The following is a 27,688-nucleotide window of genomic DNA, read 5'->3' on the forward strand; positions in this document are numbered from 1 at the left end:
TGTATTTTTTCTTTAGATAGATAAAGAGAATATGTGTATGTGGTTAAAGTTCTTAGAATTTTTGAAGATCACCCCTTTGCCTGCTTAGCTTATTTTTCAAGAAGAAGAAAATTTTTTCATAAAAAAGCATTAAATAATTTAATTTTTGTACATTTACTAAGGTAAATGGTCATACTTTTATTTGGAGGGGAAATGCTAAACTTTTCTACTTTGCAGCATTAAATGGTTCAGAAGCTACGTGTGGTTGCACATGCTTGTAATCCCAGTACTTGGAAGGCTGAGATAGTAGGATTGCAGGTGTGTGGCCGGCCTCAGCAACTTAGTGAGGCCCTCTACAACTTAGTGAGATCCTGTTTCAAAATAAGAAGTCAGATAGGGCTGGGGGTATAGATCAGAGATAGAACACCCCTGAGTTAAACCCTCAGCAGCAAAAAAAAAAAAAAAAAAAAAAAAAGTTCGATTTGGGTGCACTATACCTCAAACAGTTTGAACCACCATCCTTAAGAGAAAATAATTTTATTAACTCACATCTAGCACTATTTAAGATTTAAGAAAACATCTGTCTTTTCTGTTATGTTTGAAGAACTTTAGTGTTACTTATTGTTTTCAAGCCCTCTGCATCTGTAAAATTTTACTGTATGTTTAGCCATAGACAAAACTGGTAAGTGCTTTCAGATCCTGGCCATCATTTACTGATCCTAGAGTAACAAAAACCGTTTCTTCAGGGTGTTGAGTCTTACTGGGCCCAACTAAGATTTCCTTTGACTATCTGGTTTCTTTGTGAACAGATAAAATTGGGAGAAATGATCTTTACATATTACAACTTGAATTGGGTTAAGTTTATTGCAAGGATGAAAGAATTTATACTTCCAAGTATAGCAGTAATCAAGAATAAAGTCTCAAGTGTGCTTTGTTTTTAATAGTCTCATTTCTGACATTTCAATGGATCAATATCTGCAAGTTGGTCTACAAGGTATTCATTCCTGAAACCTAAGTCATGACCTAATTTTAGGCATGGCTTTGTGGATCTGGTTCTTTTCACTATTATAGTGTACTGCAGTTGTATACCACAGCCTTGCAAGAAAACAGGACAGTTCTCCAAAATTAGGAGTGGAATAGAAATTTTTGTCAAAAATATTTTTCAGTTTAAAAATTCTGAAGCCGGGCATGGTGGCGCAGGCTTGTAATCCCAGCAGTTGGGAAGCTGAGACCGGAGGATCACAGTTCGTGGACAGCCTCAACTACTTAGGCCCGCCGCAACTCAGTGAGACCCTGTTTCAAAATAAAGAATAAAAAATTGGGTAGGGGGTGTAGCTTGGAGGTCAAATGCCTCGGGGTTCCATCCCCAGACCCACAAAAAAATTAAAAAATAAAAAATAAAATTTCTGAATACAGCCAGGCATGGTGGCGCATGCTTGTAATCCCAGCATTAGGGAGACTGAGACCAGAGGATGGCGGTTCGCAGACAGCCTCAGCTACTTAGTGCCCCCTGCAACTTAGGGAGACCCTGTTTCAAAATAAAGAATAAAAAAATAGGCTGGGAGTATTAGCTCGGAGGTAGAATGGATTCCATCCCCAGTACTAGAGTGAGTAAGTAAGTAAATAAATAAATAAATTTATAAATAAGTAAATAAATAAATAAATTTCTGAATCCACCTTTAACCCCACATTAATTGAAGAAAGAAATGTACACTGCTGTCCTGTGGAGTTCATAGTTAAAATATGCACAGCATATAGGAAAACTGCTAGGAATGCATAATTATAAATAACCATTAAAATTGCCATATTCTCTTTGGCAGCTGAGAAAGAATATCATCAGCTCAGTGCAGTTTGTCTACTGTTTTTAAATCCTCCCAGCGATGTTCTGTGTCTCAGTAATAAAGAAGCAAGGAATTCTACACAAACCACTCTGAGGGATGGTCATAATCAGATGGAAGACTAGACTCTGCAGAACGAGCAGATAGGTAGTTTGCCGTGCATTTGTTGTTTTGTTTTGTTGTGCTTTCTTCTAAGAAAAGTAAGTTGGGTTTTGGTGGGAAATACAGACTTACTCAAAGAACAGACATCCTGTGAGCTTCATGACATAAATGTTCATGTATCTAAGAAGAATCTAAGATAAGAGGGGAAAAATACATGAAACCTTAAAAAAAAGAGTCAGTCCTAAAAGAAACAGGTGAATATTTATCATCTAAAGTTCTGTCTTCTGGCCAGGCATGGTGGTCTATGCCTATAATCCCAAAATTTAGGAAGCTGAGACAGGAGGATCACAGATTTCAAGGTCAGTGCATGGTAACTTAGCGATACTCTATTTCAAAATAAAAAGGGCTGGGAGTGTACCTGCAGTGGTAGAGTAATGCCCTGAGTTCAGTCCCCAGTAGCTAACACACACACCCCTCACTGTCATGCATAGATCTAATTGAGTGTGAGAAAAAACTTAAACTTCATAAATACTTAGAGATTTATGAGTCCTTGGATTCTAGGGCTTTTTTTAAAAGCAGTGTAAGTAACAAACTGTTACTATCTAGCTGCAAATCATCCTAGTTAAAGTGTTTGGGTTTATTTTTTACTGAGATAATTCATTATGGTAAAACTGGACTTTAAATTATGATGGGTGAGTATATCCATTTTTAATTACGTAAATGGAAAATGAATTATTTTGTAAAGGAAGTTCAGTAGAAAAAGCTTTCAAAATATGTAGCTCTTTACTATATACTGTGAATTACAGAGGTGAATGCTACTGCCCCAGTCCTCATTAACCTCCCAATCTGTTGGAAGAAAAGATATGTAAACAGATTGTTGGAATCTGACAAAAGTTCCCCATAGCACTAAAACACTTTGTTCCAAACCTGAAGAGACTAGATAAACTTGAACTACCTTTCAAAATTTGTGATGTGTGGTCCAGCTCATGTGAGAAAAGGAAAATCTTCAGATGCCAGAAGCAAAGTCTTAAATCTACTGTGTTGGTTAATGCGGCAGCTGCCTAGCAACTGTCAGGCCCACTTAACAACCAGGAGCTTGGATTTAATGCCTACAAAGAGAGGTGGCGAGTTGAAACTGGACCTCAGCTACGAACAGCACAGTCAGAGGGCTGCAACACAGTGGAAAACAAGACTGATTCATTCAAACTTCTACCACTAGTAGATGACAACAAAGCTTTTCCTCCACCATGTCTCCGGAAAGGAACCCAGAGTTCACCCTAAGAAACCAAAATTCTGTACCTGTCCCTCTAAAGGCTTAAAGTACAAACTGTATTATTTCTTGATATAGGAAGGTCCTGCCTAAGAATATCATAAGGTAAGAAATGTAGGTGGTACTTAAATGTAGGAAAGGATACTTAGCCTCATTCATAATAAGATAAAGGCAAACTGAGGTGCCATTTGGCTAAAGTCAAGAATATAACAACACACTCAGCTGACATGACGGTTGGCATCAGGGATTCTGATACTCCGGTGGTAGGAATGCAAAATACAGACCTACTATAGAGGGAATTTGGATCTATCTCATAAAATTAATCCTTATGCATTGATGTGTGTGCGGGGCACTGAGGAATGAACACAGGGGCATTTTAACTCAAAGCTACAAACCCAGCCTATTTTTTATTTGATTATTACTATTTTTTTTTCTACTGGGAATTGAACCCAGTAGCATTCTATCCCCTAGCTACACCCCCAACCCTATTTTTAATTCTTTATTTTGAAACAAGTTCTCAAGTTGCTGAGGGCCTCACTAAGTAGATGCGGCTGGCCATGAACTTACAGTCCCTGTCTCGGCCTCCTAGGTACTGTGATTATGTAACATGCACCACTATGCCAGGCTTTTATTTATTTATTTATTTTTTTTGAAACAGGGTCTCATTAAGTTGCTGAAGGCCTCACTAAGTTCCTGAGGCTGGCTTGAACCTACAGTCCTGTTTTAGCCTCCAAAGCATGTGGTTATAGGCCTGCACCACCACACCTGGCTTAGGCATTTACTTTTTGACCCAGAAACTTCACTTCTATGAATGTGTCCCAAAGATACATCTTCAAAAATAAGTAACATATACACAAAGTAATTTATTGCTATATTTGTAATACCAGTAGATTAGAAATAACCCAGATGTCCAGTGGTGGGATGTTGGTTGTCAATTATAATATATTCAACAGAACAGAGGAATGTGCAGCTGTAGAAAGGAATGAGAAAGAGCTCTGTTGATATGAAGTGACTTCTTGAATGTACTGTGAAAAACCAAGACGCAAGTGCAGTATTTCATATACTTTTTATGCCAGAAAGAGAGTAACATGCATGAGTGTGCCACAGTGTATGTTTGCTTATAATTGTAAGAAGAAACAATTGAAGAATAAGTCAGAAACTTACCCAGTAAAGGTACCTGCAAATAGAAGGAAGGAACAGGATAGAGAAGACAAGTCTTCTCTGAATATGCCTAGTTAGAGTTTTTACTCTTGAATCAAATGTATGTATTATAAAATCACAAATAAAATTAGATCTGAGATAAATAAAATTAGATTGATTCAAAATCAATTCATGAAATTTGAAAACAATCTGATTATATGTCATTAACATAACTACATAGAGCAAAGAATTATTTCAGCTAGACTTTCAGTACAGATGTTTTTCTGTACATCCTCAGTAGGCTAAAGTCCAAGGAGAAGGAAAAAATGTGAAGTTGTTTTAAGGTTTATTCTGAAGGCATGTTGATAGTAATTATATTGGTGTTGGTATTTTGAAAACATTATAATAGCAGATAAAACAAATGGCATTTGCTGGGCGTCGTGGTACATGCTTGTATTCCCAGCATTTGGGAGACTGAGAAAGGAGGATCATGGTTCATGGACAGCCTCAGCTACTCAGTGAGGCCCTTTGCAACTCAGTGAGACCTTGTTTCAAAATAATAAAAAAGCAGAGCTGGGGGTATAGCCAGGAGGTAGAATGCCCTGGATTCCATCCTCAATACCGAAGGGGGGGGGGGAGAATAACTGTTAGCCGGGCAGTACTTAAGAGGGTAAGACAGGGCAATCACAGATTCTCAGCAAATTAGCATGACCCTGTTTCAAAATAAAAAATAAAATAGAGCTGAGAGAGTATAGTTTGGAGGTAGAATACTCCTGCATTCAATCCCCAGTACCATAAAAATAAAGTAACTTAACTCATTGTTTTTCCCCTCTTTCAAAAAATAGAAAAGACAGCCGGGCATGGTGGCGCACGCTTGTAATCCCTGCGCTTGGGAGGCAGAGACAGGAGGATCGCGCAGGTCCTAAGCCCCTTGCTGGTTTAAGAGACCCTGTTTCCAAATAAAAATATAAAATAAGTCCGGGAGGTAGAAGGGTTATATCCCCAGTACCACCCAAAAAAAAAAAAAAAAAAAGAACAAAAAGTTTATTTTTCACAGTCTGGATTAGGGTGCAGGCAACTACACTTGCCTGGGGAGGGCTGCCGTTCCTTCAAGGTGTTGTTGCGGTGTCCTCTCATTGTAGAAGGTTGAAGACTAGCAAACCTAATGCTGCATTAAGCTTCTTTTATGAGAATCTTAATCCCATTTATAAGGGGGAGGGCCCTTATGACCTTAATAATATTACCTGAATTTTGGAGAGGACACATTTAAATTATAACGTTAAAGACACTAATAGATCATTAAATGAGCTCTTTGGGAAAGTGGCTGATAACCATCAGGGCAAGAAATGTACAAGATGAATACGCTGTTTTTCCAGAAAGCAAATATAGGTGTCTTGTCAAAAGGACATAGAAACCCCAATGTCATAGTAAAAGCCCACAGTATGAATACTACATCATTTATTAAGATCGTTTATTTAACTTGCCTCCATTTATTAGAGGTATTCTATTTCCCTGACGTTTCAATCATAATAACAAGACCAAAAGAAGTCTGTGCATAGATAGATAGATACATACATACATACATACATACATACATACATACATACACAGCATTTATTTACTTGATTATTTAATGAATTGATTTTCTAGCAAACTTTGGTAATGATAAATATTTTTCTTTTTATTAAGAGAAAAAACACTATTTACTCACATGATTAGACAATGTTTATACTTATTTTAAATACCTTTATGAAGATCTAATTAATATCCCATGCACTTTACCTATTTAAAGATACAGTTTTTTGTTTTGTTTTGGGTTTTGGTACTGGGGATTAAACCCAGGGGCAGGGCCATTCTACCTCTGAGCTACACTCCCAACCCTATTTTTTACTCTTAATTTTTGAACAGGGGCTCACTGAGTTGCGAAGGGCCTCACTAGTAGCTGAGGCTGGCCGCAAGCCATGATCCTCCTGTCATAGCTTCCCAAATGCTGGGATTGCAAGTGTGCACCACCACACCTGGCTTCAGTTTCATGTTTTTAATAAGTTACAAAGATACACAGCCATTGCCACAATCTCCTGTTTTTAAAGTGTCTTTTTCCAGCAAGGCATAGTGGCACACACTTGTAATCTCAGTACTTGGGAGACTGAGACAGCAATATCACAGGTTCATGGCCCACTACAACTTAGTGACTGACTCTGTTTCAAAATAAAAAATAAAATCGGGCTGGGAGTATAGCTCAGAGGTAGAATGACCCTAGATTCAGTCCCCACTCCCACAAATAATAGTAGTTGTATTTAGTAGTAGTAGTAGTAGTAGTAGTAGTAGTAGTAGTAGTAGTGTTAGTAATGTATTTTTCTTAGCCATGCAGCATAATAACTTTTTATACATTTAATATTCTGATAAATTGAAAGCATTATTGGTTCTGATGTTTAGAGTGTTCCTAGTTAGCCGTTGTCCCTTTACCCTAGGCCTGGCTCCCTTTAATCTCCTTTCTCTATGGATTAACTGCTCTGAACATTTCATATAAATAAAATCACAAGTTGCCTTTTACTTTTTCACTTAGCATAATCTTTTCAAGGTTTATCCATGTTTATAAAGTACATCAATATTTTACTCCTTTATGTGGCTGAGAAATATTCTGTTGAGGTATACCACATTTAATTTATCTACTTATAAGTTGTTTAATATTTGGGTTTCTTTTTTAACTATAATGAAAAATGCTTCATGACTTTTTTTTTTTAGTAGGTGGTACTAGGTCCTGAACCAAGGGAAGTTTTGCCTCTGAGTATACTCCAACTCCATTTTACTTTTTACTTTGTATCAAGGTCTTGCTAAATTGCTGAGGCTGGCCTCAAACTTGCAATGCTCTTATCTCAGCCTCCAAAGTACTGGAATTACAAGTAAGTGCCATTGCACCCAGCTTGCTATGATTAATTTTAATAGTTTGTTGCATGGAAGTATGTTTTCAATAATCTTGGATATGTACATTGAAGTGGAATTGCTAGACCATATGGTAACTACATGTTTACCCTTTCAAGGAACTACTAAGCTGATTTACAAAGAGTTGTACCACTACAATCCCACCTGCAGTATATGAGCATTTCACCAAGACTCATACATACTTTGAAATACTTTTTTCTTGTTTTTTGTTTTGCTTATGAGTGTCCATTTGTCCCAACACTATGTGTTGAAAAAAAGTATTGACTTGGTTGATCATAAAAGTTAAGATGTTTTTTCTGAACTTTGTTTTGGTCCACTGATCTATTTGTCTCTCCCTATGCCATTTTCACACTGCTACAACGAGAGGGCAAATGAAATAAAAAGCGCAACCCAGCCGGGCGTGGGGGCTCACACTTGTAATCCCAGTACTTGGGAGGCTGAGACAGGAGGATCTCAGGTTCGTGGCCAGCCTCAGCTATTAAGTAAGGCCTCCCACAACTTAGTCAGACCGTGTTTCAAAGTAAAGAATTATAAATCAAGGTTGGGAGTATAGCTCAGAGGTAGAAGGCCCCTGGTTTCAATCCTCAGTACCACAAAAAGCAAACAAAAAGCACAATGCAATGATGGCTTAAATAGAGTTCCCTGAAAATTACTTGTCGTAAGAACTTCACATAGTTACCTAGGCTGTCTACACCCTAGTTTATTCATCTGCAAAATTAATGTGAAAAATTGTACCTCTTTCATGTTGTTTCTATGATGACTCATAAAGTTACTAAATCTCTTACAATGATGCTTGGTACATAATACTCAATCAGTGTTTGAGCCTTAAAACACAGCTTGGATTGTGTTTTAAAGTACATGTAGGTTTGCTAGATAATAATTAAATTCACTTTTTAATCTAAAACTTAGTTGGCAGGTTAACACATCTGCACTGCAGAAATTACTCAGACTACAGTACAGAGATAAATAGGATAGAAAATGTGAAAGAGAAATTAGTAGACATGGAAAATAGACTGAAAGGCTACAACAGTCATCTCACAGGACTTTTGAGAAAAGTCAGAAGGGGCAATATTGCAAAATAAGGAAATTGCAAATAGATGGAAATCATAAAATATTTAGAACAAAATTGAAAATATTTTATATTGAACTTTGAGATAGATACTGGTAGAGTCGTTCTTAGAGGAAATTTAAACTTTTAAGACTGAAACTTGGCAAGCTAAGCATCTAGCTCAAGAAACTAGAAGTGCATCAGTAAATCACACCACAAAAGATAAAGAAAGGAAATAAATGTCAAAATTAGTGAAACAGATCGGGCATGTTGGTGCATGCTTATAATCCCAGTATTTGGGAGGCTGAGACAGGAGGATTGCAGGTTCATGGCCAGCCTCAGTAACTTGTGAGGCCCTCCGAAATTTAGCGAGACCATTTCAAAATAAAGAATAAAAAATTGGGCTGGGGTTGGATCTTAGAGGCAGAATGCTCCTGGGTTCAAGGCTTCAGTCTCCACACACACACCCAAAAAAGATCTGTAGAAAAGATTAAACTAAACGCTAATTCTTTGAGTAGACTTATAAAACAGAGATTTAGATGTGAAAGATATGGGGATAGATTGTTCAAGAAGAAAGAGACCAAATACAGGTAAAAACCACATTTGTTAAAGAAAAAGAAGACATAGCTATAGTTATAAAAGAGACTGTCTTTTAGTATTGGGGATTGAACTCTGGAACATTCTGCCTCTGAGCTACATTCCAGTCCCCCCCCCACCCCCCTCCCCTTTATTTTTTAATTTGAAACAGGGTCTTCTAAATTTTTAAAGCTGCCCTGAAATCTGCAGTCTTCCTATCTCAGCCTCCCAAGTACTGGAATTACCAAATCCAAACAGACTTTTTAAATCAGGAAAATATGATGCTCTTTATGCTATACATAACTTTCCAAGCCAACAAATTAAATCAGTTTGACATCTTCCTGCCACCAAATACAAAGCCTCGTTGTTATTAGAGCTAAGTCCTATCAAATATTAAAAAGCAAACAACACTTTATGGCCGCTGTTCTACAAAATACAATAAAGAGGAAAGTTCCTGATTCATTTAATGAGTTTAGCATAAATTTGATGCTAAAACTAGAGACAATACCAGGAAGTTATAGGAAAATTTTACTTATGAAATTAGACCTAAGTATTCAAAATAAAATATTAGCAAATACAGCAATGTATAAAAATATAATTACTAAATGAGAAAGAAGAAAGGCAAGAGGAAAGGAAAAAAGAAACATTAAAGGCTTTGAGAAATGAGAATGGAATGGTAAAATACAGGAAGGCCCATGGTGTACTGTTTACTGTGAAGGTTGTACTCTGCCACCAGTAGATAGATTTTTTTTCCTTAAGCAGGAGTACTGTTGGTATCAGCTTTTATTATTGGAAGATGGGAACTGTGGCAGCAGTAGAGGGAAGCAGTGAGCTAGAGCACCAGTGGACCAGTGGTAATGTAGACGAAACAGTATAACTAATTGCTGGGGGGAAATTTGGAAATAGGGCCAATGGTCCCTTACAAAGGGACACTGGATGCAGACATGAGGGGAACACAGGGCATCAGCATTGATTCTGAGGATTTATTTATTTATTTGTTTATTCATTTATTTTTGGTGGTACAGGGAATTGAACTCAGGGCCATCCTACCTCCAATCTACACTCTCAACCCGATTTTATTTTTTGTTTTGAAACAGGTCTCACTAAGTTGCTGAAGCTGGTCTTGAACCTCAATCCTCCTTTCTCAGCCTCCCAAATACTGGGACTACAAGAGTGTGTCACAACACTCGGCTATATTTTGAAATTTTTAGATTGAGCAACTCAGTAAGTAATGAGTATGTTTGTGAGATACGAAATACAACTGGAGAACCATACCTGAAGTGTTGAGAAGCCCTAGAAAAGAAAGGGGGCATCTTGTGGGGGGGCGTGCATGTGCCACAGTGCTGGCCTCTCTGTGCCTCATTCTGAAGTTGCAACTCATGAGAAGAGACAGGACATAGTAGGACAGCTCAGAAGACCAACTTGTGAGTCATAAAGAGACTCACCTGTCATCTTCCTGTTTGTCAGAAATATATTAATTTTAGCAGTGATTTAATCTGATGTCCTTTCAGGTCTCTACTAAAGGATTAATAAATTTCTTTTAGTTTGGTAGAACTCGCATAGTTTTGCCAATAATGACAACATAAATCTGATTGGAACTCAACCTTTTCTTTTAAAATCTTGGTTCAGCTAACTGTCCTGTCATAGCTGTTTCTTGGTGTAATGTAAGTATTTTTCTACTAAATATAGTTTTCTATAGCATCTTGTTCGGGCATTGACATTTTGATCTTGGAAGAAAAGACCAACAGAATAAACTCTGAACTAAATACATAGTTCCACATTTATAACTAAAGAAGTTCATTTCGGCAAGTTTCATTTTCCTTTTTTCTTTTCTCCTTTCTTCCTTGTTCCCTCCCTCCCTTTTTTTTTCCTTCCTTTCAACTTTGTGCACAAGGCATAGTTCAAGAGGGAAGACATTTGGATATAAAGTGCCTTTCATGCCAGTAAAACATGAAGGACTTACTCCTCTTGCTGTTTGGTCTTATCTTGGGAAGAGTGTAGGACAAGAGCTCCTTAAGAGCAGAGTCACTTACATGGTCTGTGTAGCATCTCTGCCCTTGAGCTGTCAGATATTTAGGACTCAACATCATGACTGTGAGGGGAACAGACTTCAGGCAAAACTTCTCAATACTGGTCCAAGGAGCACTGAACTTTGATCATATATCTTTTAGAAATGGAAAAGTAAGTTCTTATGACTCTTGCTTAACTTGCTTACATGGATCAAATAAATAATCTTTGGTCTTATATTTCTGCTGGGGTCAGTTTCTTTGGGCTTTTTAGGAATACTTATTCCTAAGAAGTATTTGAAATATTTTCTGCTTTGAAAATGGATTTTTGTGTGCTTTATTGGGATTGCTTTTTAAAATTTTTAAACTTATGCTTGCTATCAGGTATTCAATATTAAGCATCTCATGTTCCACACAAACAATTAGATTATAAGCATGTGTCGCCATGCCCAGCTTCTTTTGCCTACGTGTGTGTGTGTGTGTGTGTGTGTGTGTGTGTGTGTGTTGCTAGGGATTGAACCCAGGGGCATTCTACCTCTGAGTTATGCCACCAGCCCCATTTTATTTTTTTAATTTGGAAACAGGGTCTCACTAGGTTGCTGACAGCCTCACTAAGTTGCTGAGACTGGCTTTGAACCTGTGATCCTCCTTTCTCAGCCTCCCAAGTACTAAGATTAAGGCATATGCTACTACACCTGGCTGTCCACATTTCTATTAAAGTAAAAATATAAAGTACCTAAATATCCAACAATATAAGACTTATTAAATTTTTTTAAATTTTATTTTATTGGTGCACTGTATTCATACATCATAGTGGGATACAAACTTTTGTAGACATACATGCACACATCGCCCAGTCAGCCCCCACCCGATCCCCACCCCATTCTCTCCCCATCCCTCCTTCCCATGCTTGGCTTAGTGGTTGACATCTAGTATTATAGCAATTTATCCAAAATTAAAAATGATAATCTCACATAACAGTTTCATTTGTCTGATACCAAGTGTTTGATGATTTAAAGATAGCATTTCAATATTTCTTTTTGCTTTCTTTCTTACTAGAGCATATTTTTTTCTGTTTTTTTAGGTGAAACTATCATATATTTATATATTTATTTTTCAGAAAAAAATCTATCCTAATATGGAATATGAATTCTAGATACCCAAAACGATCTTGAAAAAGAACAAAGCTAGCAGATATATATTTTCTGATTTCAAACCATATAAAGCTACAATAATTGAAACAGTGTAGTACTGTTCTAAAGGCAGATATATAGACCATTGGAGTTAAATACAAGCCTAGAGCTAAATTCTTCCCTATATTGTCAAGTTATTTTTGACAAGGTTTCCACGAACATTTGGTGGTGGAAATAATAATCTTTTAACTAAATATTGTTGAAAAATAATAATTACATGGAAAAGAATAAAATTGGACCTTTACCTAATCCCATATACAAGTATTAACTCAAAATAGATAAAAGACCTAAATATAAATCTTAAGACTATAAACTTTTAGGAGAAAATCTGGGTCATAAAACCTCACAACATTGAAATTGGCAGTGATTTCTTGGATATGATTTCAATGGCACAGGCAACAGAAGAATATACAAACTCCCTAAAAAATAAAAGAAAATATTGTATATCCAAAGACAATGTAAACAGAGTTAAAAGTTACTAATAGAATTGGATAAAATATTTCCAAATGCTATATCTGAAGGTATATTAATATTCCAACCAGAAATCCTAAAAATTAACAACAATAAAGGCAAACAATACAACTTAGAGATAGGTAAAAGACTAACATAAATAATGAATCTCCACAGATAACCAATCTTAGTTGTCTGTTGGATGGAAACTCTTGTTTCTCTGGTTCTGGTGAGTGTTACCTATTTCTTCTTTGTAGTTAATCTCTTTGAGTATTTTCTCTAGCGCTGGTTTTGAAGACATAAATTCCTTCAGTTTCTGTTTGTCATGGAAGCTTCTTATTTCTCCATCTAATTTGATAGAAAGTTTTGCTGGATAGGAAATTTTTGGCTGGAAGTTGTTTTCTTTCAGAGTTTGGAATATGTTACTCCAAGCCCTTCTGACTCTCATGACTTGGTTTGGGAAGTCTGGAGTGATTCTAATTGGTTTGCCTCTGAATGTCACTTGGCCCTTTGTTTTTGTTGCCTTTAAGATTCTCTGCTTGGCTTCCACATTGGTCATTTTGACAATTATATGGCGTGGGGATCCTCTTCTCCGATCCTGTCTAAAGGGAGTTCTATAAGTTTCCTGGATCTGTGTATCAACCTCTTGCTCTATATTTGGAAAATTTTCTGCTATTACTTCCTTGAAGAGATTGTTGATCCCCTTGGTATCACTTTCTTTTCCCTCCTCTATTCCAATTATTCTTAGGTTAGCTCTCTTAAGATGGGCCCATATTTCTTCAATGTCAGATTCCTGCTGTTGGATATTTTTTTCTAGATTAGAAACTATGCATTCATTTTTGGATTGCTCATCTTCTAAGAGCGAGATTCTGTTCTCCATGTGGTCTAATCGGTTGTTTGTGCTTTGAATTGAGGCCTTTACTTCATTAATTGCATCCTTTATCTCTTTTTGGCTCTCTCTGAGTTCTTTTCGAAGCACCTCTATTATTTCTACAGTTATTTTCCTGATTTGATCTTCTAGAAATCTCTGATTTTCTGTTTTATCAGGTTCTGATGTTGTGGGGTTGTGTACATTCATTACTCCAGTGTTATTCCTCTTTCCCATGATTTCGGAGGTTTGTGCCTTCTCTGGGTTCTTCCCTTGGGTCACTATGGCTTCACTTAAGGTGCTCTGGATCTCGAGTCTGTATTATCTCAGACCCCACTACTCCTTTACTGGGTTGTATCACAGAGTCTCCGACCCAGGGAGTCGATAGAGGCTGCTTTAACCTATGGGGGGTGCCAGGTTGCACGTTCTCCTATAGTGTGATATCTCTGCCACCACCACTCCCTCACTGGGTCAAGTTCCAGGAGGCCCAATACTGCGATTTCTCCTCTGTGGCCCGCAATTTGACTCACTGTTCTTGAGTACGCAGATGTAGCTGTACTGGACTCGGTGAATTCACTGCTGCTGCCGCCGCCGGTGGCAATATGGCGCCTCTGCCACGCCCTCGGCCATGAGGCTGGCGTGTTTTTTCTTCTCTGGTTTTGATTTCCACTCTGAGTCCCTGCAGCGTGTGCTGAGCTCAGCCACTGGGAGCTTTAAATGCTGTCTGCGCCGAAAGATCCCGCCTGGCTGTTCCGCAGCGGCTCACCTGGCTTGCTGTAGTCGTCCGTTGAGTTCGCCGCTGCCGCCGGCAGTATGGCGCTGCTGCCGCGTCCTCAGGCTCGTGTGTCTCCTCTGTGGCCCTGAGCTCTGTTCTCAGTCCGCTTTCTCTCTGTAGCCTGGTGGTTTTTTTTGTTTTTCTGGTGATGGTGTTTTCTGGCTATGAAAGGCGCTCTTTTTGTGGTAATGGAGATTGGTTGTTAGCGGGACTCTTAAGCCCCGCTTTTCTCGGTCGCCATCTTCCCGGAAGTCTCCCCTTATTAAATATTTATTCAGCTGAGTGCTATACAAGGAAAAACTAGATTTTATTTATTTTATTAGTAAATTTGGTGTGTGTGTGTGTGTGGTATTGCGGATTGAACTTACTGCCTTGGAGATATACCTAAAACTTACTAACTTTATTTATTTATTTATTTAGTGTTTCTGAGGATGGAACCCAGAGGCATTCTACCTCCAAACTACACCCCCAGCCCTATTTTTCTTATTTATTTATTTATTTATTTATTTACTTATTTATTTTTTTGGTGGTACTGGGGGTAGAACCCAGAGGCTTTCTACCTCCGGGCTATACTCCCAGACCTATTTTATGCTTTATTTGGAAACAGCGTCTCACTAAGTTGCTGAGAGCCTCACTAAGTAGTTGAGGCTGGCTTTGAACCCTTACGATCCTCCTGTCTCAGCCTCCCAAGCGCTGGGGTTACAAGTGTGCACCACCACGCCCAGCTAAAAACTAGATTTTAGAATAATATTTAATGGCATGAAAAAATGATTATGATAATGATAAAATTTTGGAGTGTTTATTTTATGTCAGGCACCCTTCTAAATTGGTTAATCCTCGCAGCAATCTTTTGGAAGAGAAACTGTTGTTATTCTCATTTTAGAAGTGAGGAAACTGAGGCCCAGCATTTGGGGAGCTTGGCTACGGCTGGGCGCTGGTACTGGGCAACCTCGACCCCAGCCCAGTGACTCGCTCAGGCATTTATTGTCACTTATCTCTCAACTTTTTTATGGAACTAGACCAAGTATTGTTTATGCCTCTAGAAAAGAAAATGTGTTTAAGATAACCAATTAGATTGTGTGTGGAGGGAGTACTGGGGATTGAGCCCAGGGATATTCTTTCACTGAACTATATCCCCAGCCCTTTTAAATTTTATTTACTTATTTATTTTGAGACAGGGCCTCACTGAGTTGCTGAGACTGGCCTGGAGCTTGAGATCCTCCTGCCTCAACCTCCCAGTTCACTGGGATTAAAGGTGTGTACCCTTGCACCCAGTTGAACACAATTTTTTATGTATTAAAATGTCAAGTTTGCCGGGCACGGTAGCACACGCTTTTGTACACTCACAGCATTTGGGAGGCTCAAACAGGAGGATCGCGCTTCGAGGACAGCCTCAGCTACTACTTAGTGAGGCCCTTTGGAACTCAGGGAGACCCTGTTTCAAAATAAAGAATAAAAAATAGGGCTGGGGTTGTAGCTCAGAGGTATAATGCCCCTGGGTTCCATTTCCAGTATTGCCCAAAAAAAAAAAAAAGTTTTTCTCAGTATCTTTTCAAAGGAAGTGAAGTTAAAATACTGTAGTGATACGTGTATACCTGTGTTTATAGCAGCACAATCACAGTAGCCAAATTATAAAACCACCCTAGGTGTCAGTTAACAGCCAAATGGATAAGGACAATGTGCTACATATACACAGTGAATTTTGCTCAGCCATAAAGAACATTATGTCATTTGCAGGAAAATGAATGGAACCACAGAATATTATGCTGAGTGAGGTCAGCTAGTCTCAGAAAGTCAGAGGTCATGTGTTCCTTCTCATGTATGGAAACCAGAGAAAAAATATGGATTTCAGTCAAATGAGAGAAAACAGTAGAAAATGGAAGGGAATTGGGAGTAAAGAGGGGAGGGGAAAAACAAGGATCGAGGAAGGACTAACAGTTCAGGTAAAGTTATGTCCATACAAGGCACTGGCTCTTACCAGGAAGGAGGGAGGAGGAGCAGGGGATAGATACAGGAGGAAGGAAACCAAGTGATGTGTGCAGGTTTGTTGTATTATTTTAAATCTCACTATGATGTATAATTACATTGTACTAATAAAAGTATAAAATAAAAAACAAATGATCAAAAGCAAAACAGATTTTTTTTAAATTAAAGTCAAATTTTCTGGGCATAGTGGTTCATGCCTGTAATACCAGTACTTAGGAGGCGGAATAGGAGACACCTCAGCAACTTGGCACGACTCTTATCAACCTAGTAAGACTCTGTTTCAAAATAAAAAATAAACCAGGCATCGTGGCACACACCTATAATTCCAGTACTTGGGAGGCTAAGACAGGAGGATTGTAGTTTCAAGGACAGCCTCAGCAAGTACTGAGACTCTCACCTAAGGAGACCTGTTTCAAAATAAAAATGAAATAGGTCTGGTGGTATAGCTTGTAGGTAGACTACCCCTGGATTAAATCCCTACTACCACAAAAAGATAGATAGATAGACAGACAGACAGACAGACAGACAGACAGATGTTAAAGATATATCTCAGAGGTAGAATGCCCTGGAATCCAATCCTTAGTACCATGAAAGAAGAAAGAAAGAAAGAAAGAAAGAAAGAAAGAAAGAAAGAAAGAAAGAAAGAAAGAAAGAAAGAAAGAAAGAAAGAGAAAGACCTGAAATGTTTACTGATGGTATAAAGAAAAGCGCCTATATTTCTTATATATATAGCTTTTGTCTGATCATTTCACTGAGTAAATTGTAATCGTTTTCCAAATGATTCTCTTGAACTTTGTAGATAATTATATAGTCACTTTATTTATAAGGGAGATCAGCTTTTTCCATTAAAATTTATGACCTTTGGCCAGGCGTGGTGGCGCACGCTTGTAATCCCCGCGCTTGGGAGGCAGAGACAGGAGGATCCCGCAGTTTCGAAGCCAGCCGTGCGCTGGCTTAGGAGACCCTGTTTCCAAAATGAAAATGTAAAAATAGGTCTGGGAGTGTAGCCCCGAGGTAGAAGGGCTTCCAGGAACCCCAGTACCACCAAAAAAAAAAAAAGACCTTTGTATTATATAACATCCAAAAAATAGAATAGTTGTTTAAAAAGGTGAGAAGATTCTTATAATAGAAATATGATTCTTATGCATCATAAAGTGAAAAAACAAAGTTATAGTGTCCTATGTGTAGTATAATCCAATGTTTATGTTAAAATATAAAAATAAGAAATGAGCTGGGCATAGTGGTTCAAGCTTGTAATCCCAGTACTTGGAAAACTGAGACAGGAGGATTGCAGGTTTGAGGCCAGCCTTAGAAATTTAGAGAGGCCCTCATCAATGTAGTGAGACCCCATTTTAAAAAAAAATAGGGTCTGGGTATAGCTCAGAGGTAGAATATTCCTGGGTTCAATCTCTAATACCAAAAAAAAAACCAATATGTAAAGTATGTGACTTAGGTGTATTATCTCTCCCAAAGGAAATTTCTGTACCAGTTTATGTGCCTGTCTTCATCATCTCAGGCTGCCATAACAAAATGTCATAGATTGGATTACTCAACCAACAAAAACTCATTTTCTCCTCTCTCACAGTCGTGGCTATGGGGAAACTCAAGATAAAGGTACCTGCTGATTCAGTTCCAGGTGAAGGCTCTCTTCCAGACTTACAAAGGCCACCTTCTCTCTGTATCTTCACATGGCAAAAAACTACAGAGAGATCTCTCACTTGCTCTTCCTACAGGGCCACAGTCATACTGGTTTATGGCCCCACCCTTATGACACCATTTGACCTTGATTACCTCTTAAAGATTCTGCAGGTGCAGTGACACTGAAGGTCAGGGCTTTGTTAGGTGGTGGTGACACAACTGAGTCCACAGCAGTGCCTAGATGCTTTCTACTGGCCTCATAAATCCTGTTTTTAATTGCCTTTACTGAAGACAGTGCTGGTTTTATCCGACTTAAATTCTTAAGGTACTTGTTGCTTTGCAGTATATCATAAGAAGTTTACCTGAATTTAACCCTGTGAATGATTTCTTCTTAGACACAAAATCGAATGAAGTTGATGGCCGACAACTATGAGGATGACCACTTCAAGTCCTCCCATTCCAATCAAACAAATCATAAACCCTCCCCGGACCAGGTAAGACTGTTCCCAAATGGTTTATTTTAAAAACTGTGCTTTTATTTATATGTATTTTGTTTCAAATTCTGGGGTATAAATTAGAAGAAAAGTAAATAGCTAATTCAGTTTCTGAAAACTTTCATTTTTCTAAACAAAATGAATAAAGCACAGATTCACTTTCTGTACAGAAAGTTGGTCATCCTGAATATTTTAAGAGCAAACTCTTGAAAATTTTGAGAATAACAAAGAATCCTTGAGTTGTATTTAAAACAAATCAATCCTGCTTTTGTTTTTAAAGATATAGTGCCTTAGTAGGAAAGCAGGACACTCGCCGGGCATGGTGGCACATGCTTTTAATCCCAGCACTTGGGAGGCTGAGACAGGAGGATCGCACAGGTTTGAAGCCAGCCTCAGCTACTTAGTAAGGCTCTCAGCAACCTAGTGAGACCCTATTTCCAAATAAAGTATTAAAAAATAGGTCTGGGGGTATAGCCTGGAGGTAGAAAAGCCCCAGGGTTCCACCCCCATTACCACAAAAAAAAAAAAAAGAAAAGAATGATACTCTTTGCAAGCTTAGTGAGGCACAACTCAGTTGTAGAGGTTTCCCCTGTTTAATTGCAAGTTAGGAAATCTCTGCTCATCACCTATTAAAAGTGAAGGCTGAATCTTAGCTTCTTTGGTCAGTTTTTTTGGTAGTTCCCTCTAGCGTGTCAATTCTCAAATTTGAAAATTGTTGCCTTCAACTTCTCATCAGTACAATAGAGACATTCATGTGTCTGAAGAAAGCCGTATCTACTTCCAGTTTTTTGGAAGAAGGGAACTCTCCCAAGATCTTGAAAGTGATGGATGAGAGAGAGTGGTGAACAGATTACCTCATATCCCATTGCCAAAAATCAGATTTCAACATCTCCATCACACCCAGTCTTAAAATATATAACTAAGGGGGAAAAAATAATAGTCAAGTAATTACATCCATATGACTAAAGAGTCAGGGAAAACTCCCCTGCTAAACATCTCTACTGGATGATAGCTGTAGTACTATCTTAAGAGAAGCAGCAGGAAATACTACAGATGAAAGTAGCAGTGAAAGCCAAATTGTTATTTATTTCTAAGATTCAGAAATTATAGTTTTAATACACTGACATTTACTAAGCCAGTTGAGGCACACCTTATATTTTAGTAGGAAAAAGTACCAAAATGGTACAAAATGTAGGCAAAGTGGAGAACTATCTGCCTGATGTCAGCAGTCCTTCCCTGCCAAGAAATCACTTTGCTTTCTCTGCCTGCTTCCTGATACCAGGGTATGTAAGATGCATATTAGATCCTTCCCTTTGAAATAGGTTTTGATAAGAGATAGAATTGGGGTGGGGAGGGTAGTGTGATCAGAAATGGAGAAAGGGCGAAGTAAAAGTAAAGCATAAAGAAAAGCCCCTGGCTGAAGAATTTTGCTCAGAGACAACATCTGGGAAAGGCAGGAAGAGCAGATGTATAATGATAAACTAATTACTAATTTAACTAGTTTAGGGAATGAGAATCTAATAAAAATTTCAAGAACTACTTTTCTGCTGCATTATGCCTATGTGTTTGTTTTAATACTAACCACCTCTTTTTCATTCCCATGCTGCCCTGGGCATTGCTCCCTTTGTCATCTCTCCCCATAGGATGAGGAGGAGGGTATATGGGCATAGCCAATCAGATGCTCTTAGTTCAGCCATTTTGTTCAGAACGGTGAGAAACAGCTTTCCTTGACTTCAGAAATGACTTTTGTTTTCATTTTTCTTTTACACAATCACTCTCACTTTCTGTTTCTGTATAATTCATGAAATCCCTTGGTGTGCTCTTTGTTTTTTTTTTTTTTTCCACATGATTCTTGTGTGTGTTGCTGTGCTTTTGACATAGTGGGGTTTGGGTTTTGTGGCTTTTTTTTTTCTTGTTGTGTGTTAATAGTCACTTTTATAGTTTCTTCTTTCTATACATTTTTGGGAGAACTTCCAGGGCATATAATTTAATTTATCTAATTATCATTTTAATAATAAATTTGTCTTACAGTGTCCTGTTAAAGTTTGTAATTACTTGCATCAAATTGTCATTAGAAATTTGATCACATGCTCTGCCAGTTAGCCTGGGTTTCTATTTTTATGGTAATTATACATTGTCTATTAAAAACAAAGCACCTATACTGCAACTACTTTTGTTCCTATCTATTAAAGAGTACACTGAATTCTCAGGGATATTCCCTAAGACCTTCACATTGCTCTCAAGACTATCCTTAAAAATAAGGAGGAGCAAAGAAGTAAAGGAAGACTTTCTTAGAAGTCAGTCTGAAGAATCCTTTCCCCTCTCTTCCCAGAACCTCTGCTGTGCTAAACAGTTGCCAGGACACTGTCTAGGTTCTTCTTTCCAAGCCAGTTGGCTAGAAAAGTAGTCCAGCTGGGGCAGTGTCTCCCTTTGAACTGATGCCCTTGAGGTTTGACTCAGGAAATCCTTTTCTTAGAAAGAGTAATAACTGTGATTAATAAGTTCACACATACTGGTGGCCTGCACGTCCTGGACTCACTGCCCATGCTTATTGGTGATCTCACTGTTTTGGAGTCAGTTCTTCCTGAAATGTCTGTGTCTTGGTGTTAAACTGCTTAAAATGTTGTGGACATGTGTAGCCCTCTTACTGTTGATCACAGCCAAGGATGGAGAGGTAAGTTGTGGAACGGGGCCGTACCTGTGAGATGGGCAACTTTTCAAACCACTTTATCCTGAAGGTGCAAGCGAAGGTGGAATGCACAGAATCACCTGGAGGCTCTTTGGACCAATGTGCTGCCTGCCAGAAAGCAGATGCTGAGAAAATCCGTGTTGTCGTTTTCTCTATCTGCACTTTATGAGGGTCACATGAGCCATGCAGGGGCCATACATTTGGGGAAGGTAGTTAACAGTAGTCTCTCAGAATTCTGTTAACTGGATTCTGCCTTGTTCATTTTGGCAGAACTTGGGAGCTTCTTGGCTTGCCTCAGCAGCAAGGTCTTCCCCACATACATGAACAGGGTTGTATTTTGCTTGCAATCCCTTTTTCTACCTAATTAAAAGAAACATGTTCATGTTCTAAGGAACAAAGCCCGTAGGTAACTTTATCTAGAGACTGAAAAATGAAGAAATGTAAGTCTCTCTTTTCCTTTCTCTTCTACCAGAATAGATAATTCCTAGCAAGAGTTTAAATGCTATTTATTTTACTTTAAGTTGCTGCACTAGAGCTCCTACTACACTGAACTACTGACTGCCTTTGGTTTAACACAGTGCAATTGCAGTTAACTTGCTGTAGCTGGAATTTCTAAGATACAGTGTTTCAGGCTTTTTAAAATGTGCCACAAGCATCATTGTATCATAAAAATTGTACCTGAAGAAATTCGTGAGTGACCCCCTAAAACACTGCAAAAGTTTTTTATTTGCTGTCCAGTTTTATTAATTTCCTTGCTAACTCTATAGAGAACAGATTTTTTTCATCAAAATTTCAAACCTGAAATTGATAATTTTCTTATCAATTTTAAAAGTTCAGTGTTTTGCATCTAAAACATTTTGCAAGACACCAATTGATGGCAAAGTCTGAGCCTTATTGAAGATAATCAGCACTCCAGTGGGAAGAGAATCAGAATCACAGAGCCAAGAGGGGGTTGGATTTGAGCCACTTCCTGGAGTGGTGGAGCATGAGGTTCAGAGAGCAGGCTCTGGAGCAGAATGCCTGTGTTCAAATCCACATCACCACCTGTTACCTGTGACTTTGGACAAGATAGATTATGGACTTCTTCTTTAAGATGGTGGTAGTTGTGTGAGAAGTGGATGAGTTGTGGGACAAATGTCTCAGGAGCTAGACTGTGTAGCTTTTAATCTAGGCTTCTCCACCTACCCTTTGACCTTGGGAAGGTAACTTGAACTCTCTAAACTACAGCATCTTTATGGAACTGAGTTCACTAATGCCTGCTGCATAGGGTCAGTGAATAAATTTACTAAATTAATGCGTGTAAAATGCTTTAAACAGTATCTTACCTCTCAAGTGCTGTGTACTGTATGCTCTTTTTTTTTCTTTTTTTTTCTGCTGTTGACATCATTGACTTAACTCTATCTAGAGGAAATAGTAAATTTTCAGTAAATGTTAGTTACTACTATTATCACCATCTAGTCTTGTGCCCTCATTTTGTAGGGCACAATGCAAGACAGAGATTTGAAAGTTGTGACACAAGGTCCCCAGGCATTTTTGTGGTCTGAAAAGAGGGACTAGTGGCTGTCAGAAAAAGATAGCAAAGACATATCAATGGTTGTATCTTCCTTTCATCACCAAAAGTTTGATCTTCTCTATGTTGAGAAATTTTTCCCTTGGGAGAACACCTTGAATTTTGTAAAGAAATTCCATATGAAAGACATCTACCCAGTGGCATGTTCTTTGAAAGAATTAGCTGTCAAGGAACCCTCCTAAGACATGAAGACAGGGATTACTTCCACTTAAAAATAGTGGCAGTCACTTCTCTCGCCCTACAGAAAATCCATTTCTCTCTTCATTTCCTTCTCTTTTCAGACATTCTTGTAAGGTATTTTGAGTTTACTGACTAGAATTTGAGCATGATTTGGTAATGATCCCATGGCTCCTCGGTAAATCAGTTAAATGTTTGTGTTGTAATGTGTTTAGGTTGCCTTAGGTCTTCTTAGGTGGCTGACATAGCTTGGGCTGTTTATTACAAATGTCATGCACTGAGTGGCTGAAGCAACAGATACTTCTCACAGTTCTGGAGGCTGGAAGTCTGATATCAGGATGCCAGCATGGTCAGTTTCTTGGTGAAGGCCCTCTTGGTGTACAGATGGCCATCTTCCCACTGTTAGGGAAAGAAAGAAAACTTTGCTGTCTCTTCTCATAAGGGCACTAATTCCATCACACGGGGTGTGTCTTCTTGACCTAGTAACCTCCAAAGGCCCCATCCCAAATACCATTACGTAGAGATTAGAATTTCAACCTACACATAGGACCAGGAGACACACATTCAGGCCATGGCAGTAGCATCATTGCTGACTCATAGGATATCAGGCAGTGGTACAAATCTGACAAAGTCTCAGTCAACCCACAGGGAGACCCAGAGCAAAGATTTTCTATTTAACATATTTGTGCTACTCTCCAATTTTTCTTCTTTCTTCTTCCTTTACAGTAGAATGTGGACAGGATGAGCATTTGAACTTTTTTCATTTATGTTTTTGTTTTTGTGCTGGGGATTAAATCCAGGGCCTAGTGCATGCTAAGCACATACTACTGAGCCACATCCCCAGCCAGAACAAGGACTTTAATTTGTTTGCTTTTGTATTTTGGTCATCCAGAGCAATGTCTAGCTTATAATAGACCCTGCAATTAAAACATACTTATATGTAAAGAGAAAAAATATATAACTAAAAATATATATAATTCTAAATTTATGAAATCTAGAGGGAAAAAAGTAGTTTAAATGGAAACCAGGAAAATAAACCAGGCATGGTGGTGCATACCTGTAATCCCAGTATTTAGGAGGCTTAGACAGCAGGTTTGAGGACAACCTCAACAAGTAGTGGGACTCTCATCAACATAGCAAGACCCTGTTTCCAAATAAGAAATAAAATCAGGCTAAGGGTGTAGATCAAAGATAGAATGTCTTTGAGTACAGCCTTCAATACCCCCACACACACACACACACACAAGAAACCAAGAGAATAGATTGACATTGTGCTTTTATTATTGGCATTACCAGTACCAAAAAAAAGAGAGAAATATAGAAAGGATAGCTAGGAAGAGTATCTAGAAACAAAAGAACAATAGGAAAATGTTGAGATTTAGAGGACTGTCACAATAAAGTCCTAGGATCTGGCTCCTATAATTTATGTTAAATAAAATAGAGTAGATATAATTCAGAAACTTTGATCTGGCTCCTATAATTTATGTTAAATAAAATAGAGTAGATATAATTCAGAAACTTTGTTCATTTCTAACTGAACAACCTTCAGATGGAAACTTTTCTTCTCTTAACCTCAGGATTCCTAGCCATCAGGAAGAGCTCCTTCCGGACCTCATCCTGTGGAAGCAGTTTCTTTTAAACTGGTACCCGATCCTACAAGTGGAGGGTGCACTTAACTCGGGGCATAGAAGTTGGTCTTGGTATAATCAGCTAAAATCTGGAAATGAGTTGTATACCTCTTAAATGGGTACTGTAGCATTTCAAAGGAAGATTTGGATGGACCAGTATGTTACAAGACTTTTTCTCTTTTAGTTAGAGGTGTAAATATTGACATAAGCTTTTAAGACAGGTTTCCTAAAAGAGTGTCCCTTTTCCTCTGGGCACTTCTCTTTTATCTGTTGTAGTGAAGTTGTTCACATAAGTTACCATCTCCGCTTGAAACATCCCCAAATTATCCTTACTGCAGTAGTATTATAGTGGAAGTCTCTTAAATCTCTGGGAAATACATCTATAGGTAGCAGATGTTAAGTCATCTTACAGAATTGAAGGGTATCATGACTTGGAATATTTTGTCAGTATGGAAAAGACAGTTCATCTAGTAACCAGTTTGGACTAATGCTAAGACTTTTTTTATATAACAGACAAGAAAGGGCCTGCGCCTATATTTTTTAGAAGTGGATTAGAAGTTTTAGCAAGAGTCATCTCTCTTGAAAAACTTAGAAAAATCAACAGAATTCAAGAAACAGTTCAGCTATACCACTCCTGGTTATCTTTCCAAAGGAACTGAAATCAGAAAATCATAATAGTATATCCATATATCCATGTTTATAGCAGCCCAGTTCACAGTAGGCAAACCACAGAACCAACCTAGGTGTCTATCAGTGGATGAGTGGATTACAAAATTATGGGATACACACAGTGGAATTCTACTCAGCAATAAAGAACAAAACTATGTCATTTGCAGGAAAATGGAGTGGACCTGGAGAACATTATGCCAAGTGATATTAGCCAGTCACAGAAAGTTAAGAATCATATGTTTTCTTTTAAATGCAGAAGCTAGGGAGAAATAGGGAGACCAGAGGGACCCAAGATAATGGAGGAGAGACCCCAGTGGAGTGATGCAGGTGACCTAGGGGAAGAGTTGGGGAGGATCAGTGAAGGACTCACTTCCATTGACAATATGCACCTATTGAGAATGCCAGTGTCAGTCTCAGTGCCCTGGATGGGAAAGGGGGGACTGTGGAGAGAGCCCCGGGAAAGCTCAGCAGGTGCAGTGTGCGTGTGTGTCACCATCACTGTGCCTACATTATGATGTGAGACTAACATGCCAATAAAAGTATAAAAGGCAGGTGGGTGGGAGAGGAGGATGACATCCCAGCTGCAGAGTCATGGGTAGGAGAAAAAGTCTAAACCACATCATTTCTCCTTGACGAGTTTTTGGCTTTCCCGAATGGCTGCGGGGCCGTGTTAATCTGCTTACATGACTTGAACAGAGCTTTTAGCCCAACCTTCAACTGCTGAAGTTGTTTTTCTCTGATAGACTTAGTACCAAGCTACACCCCCTGCCCTATTTTTATTCTTTATTTTGAAACAGAGTCTCCCTGAGTTGCAAAGGGCCTCACTAAGTATTAGTAGCTGAGGCGATCCTTCTGTCTTAGCCTCCCAAATGCTGGAATTTAACATGAATTATCCAAGAAAAATATAGACACCTATTTAATAGGGAAAACATTGAATGAAGGTGAAAAACATCAAGTAATTCATCAATGTTTTGGAACCTCAGCTTATGCATCTCTAAAAGGAATTTGATAATAATTATCCTACTTATCTTATCTTGAGGCACTGAATATGAAAATGGTTTGTAAATCCATATTTTGCTATACAAATAGTGCTATTCGTTAACCTGCATATATAACCAGCATTCCCTCTGTATAGCTTTTGCATGATGTTCAGGGTCTAAAACAAGGAATGTTAGTTTTTAGAACATTGTTTATATAAGAGAAGTTTTGATAGGAGTGGTAGGTAGTCACTAACTAACATTGGTGGAAAACACAAAATTTCTGAGATTATTTGTTTTGTACTAGGAAATGAGGGGTATTCTACTTCTTAGTTACACCCTCAACCCTGTTTCTGTTTCTGTTTTTGTTTTTGTTTCTAGTACTGGGGATTGAACTCAGAGGTATTCTACCTCCAAACTACAACCCCAGTCCTAGCCTAATTTTATTCTTTATCTTGAAACAGGGTCTCACTAAGTTGCATAGGGCCATGAACCTATGATCCTCCGGTCTCAGCCTCCCAAGTACTGAGATTACAAGCATGCCCACCATACCCTATTTATTTTTTATTTTGAAACAGGGTCTCACTAGGTTGCTAAAAATCCTACTACTTTGCTAAGGCTGTCTTCAAACCTGTGATCTTTTCCTCTTAGCCTGAGATTACAGGCATGTGCCACCACACCTGGCCAAATTTTTAAAGTTTATCTCTTTCTTTTTTTTCTTTTTTTTTTTTTTTTGCGGGTTTGGGGATGGAATCCAGGGGCATTCAACCTCTGAGCTACACCCCCTGCCCTATTTTTTATTCTTTATTTTGAAACCGGGTCTCACTGAGTTGCAGAGGGTCTCACTAAGTAGCTGAGGCTGTCCGCGAACCACAATCCTCTGGTCTCAGCCTCCCAAATGCTGGGATTATAAGCGTGCGCCACCACGCCTGGCAAAGTTTATCTCTCTTACTAAACATCATCAACATTTCTCTAGAACTCAAATACTTATAATTTGCATAATTTCCCAAAATTCTAGAATCTTTATTATAGCCTACAGTGTTTGCCAAATTTAGACTGGATGATACTGTATGCTTTGTGTACTACAAGAGTTCATATAGGAAGATCTAGTTTGCACACTGGTTCATATTTAAAAGCTTTCTCAACATTACAATAGCAATGGAATGCTGCTCTTATTTTCTTTTTTTTTTTTTTTTTTTTTTTTTGTGGTACTGGGGTTCCTGGAAGCCCTTCTACCTCCAGGCTACACTCCCAGACCTATTTTATATTTTTGAAACAGGGTCTCTTACACCAGCGCGGCTGGCTTCTAACCTGCGCGATCCTCCTGTCTCCGCCTCCCAAGCGCGGGGATTACAAGCATGCGCCACCACGCCCAGCTGCTGCTCTTATTTTCTAATTATAATCTTGTATAAAAATTTAGGCCCAGATCTGGGCGTGGTGGCGCACGCTTGTCATCCCAGCATTAGGGAGGCTGAGACCTGGAGGATCACGGTTCGTGGACAGCCTCAGCTACTTAGTGAGGCTCTCTGCAACTCAGTGAGACCTGGTTTCAAAATAAAGAATAAAAAATAGGGCAGGGGGTGTAGCTCGGAGGTCAAATGCCCCTGGGTTCCATTCCCAGACCCGCAAAAAAATAAAAATAAAAATAAAAAATTAAAAAAATTGGGCCCAA

The 27,688-nt window shown here is 38.5% G+C and overlaps 1 protein-coding gene across 2 annotated transcripts in view; it reads left to right on the forward strand.

The window, feature by feature from the left end:
- The window catches only part of ERC1 (ELKS/RAB6-interacting/CAST family member 1), a gene marked incomplete at both ends in the record, with an annotated part of 441,980 nt that overhangs the window by 353,170 nt on the left and 61,122 nt on the right, over positions 1-27,688 (forward strand). For both annotated transcript variants that reach the window (XM_080705759.1, XM_080705760.1), the window contains one exon: positions 18,208-18,306. In XM_080705759.1, coding sequence (XP_080561885.1) covers positions 18,208-18,306 — 99 coding nt within the window. The remainder of the gene's footprint in view (positions 1-18,207; positions 18,307-27,688) is intronic.

The sequence above is a fragment of the Muscardinus avellanarius genome (assembly GCF_963383645.1).
Source record: "Muscardinus avellanarius genome assembly, chromosome: 11".
Classification (NCBI taxonomy): Eukaryota; Metazoa; Chordata; class Mammalia; order Rodentia; family Gliridae; genus Muscardinus; species Muscardinus avellanarius.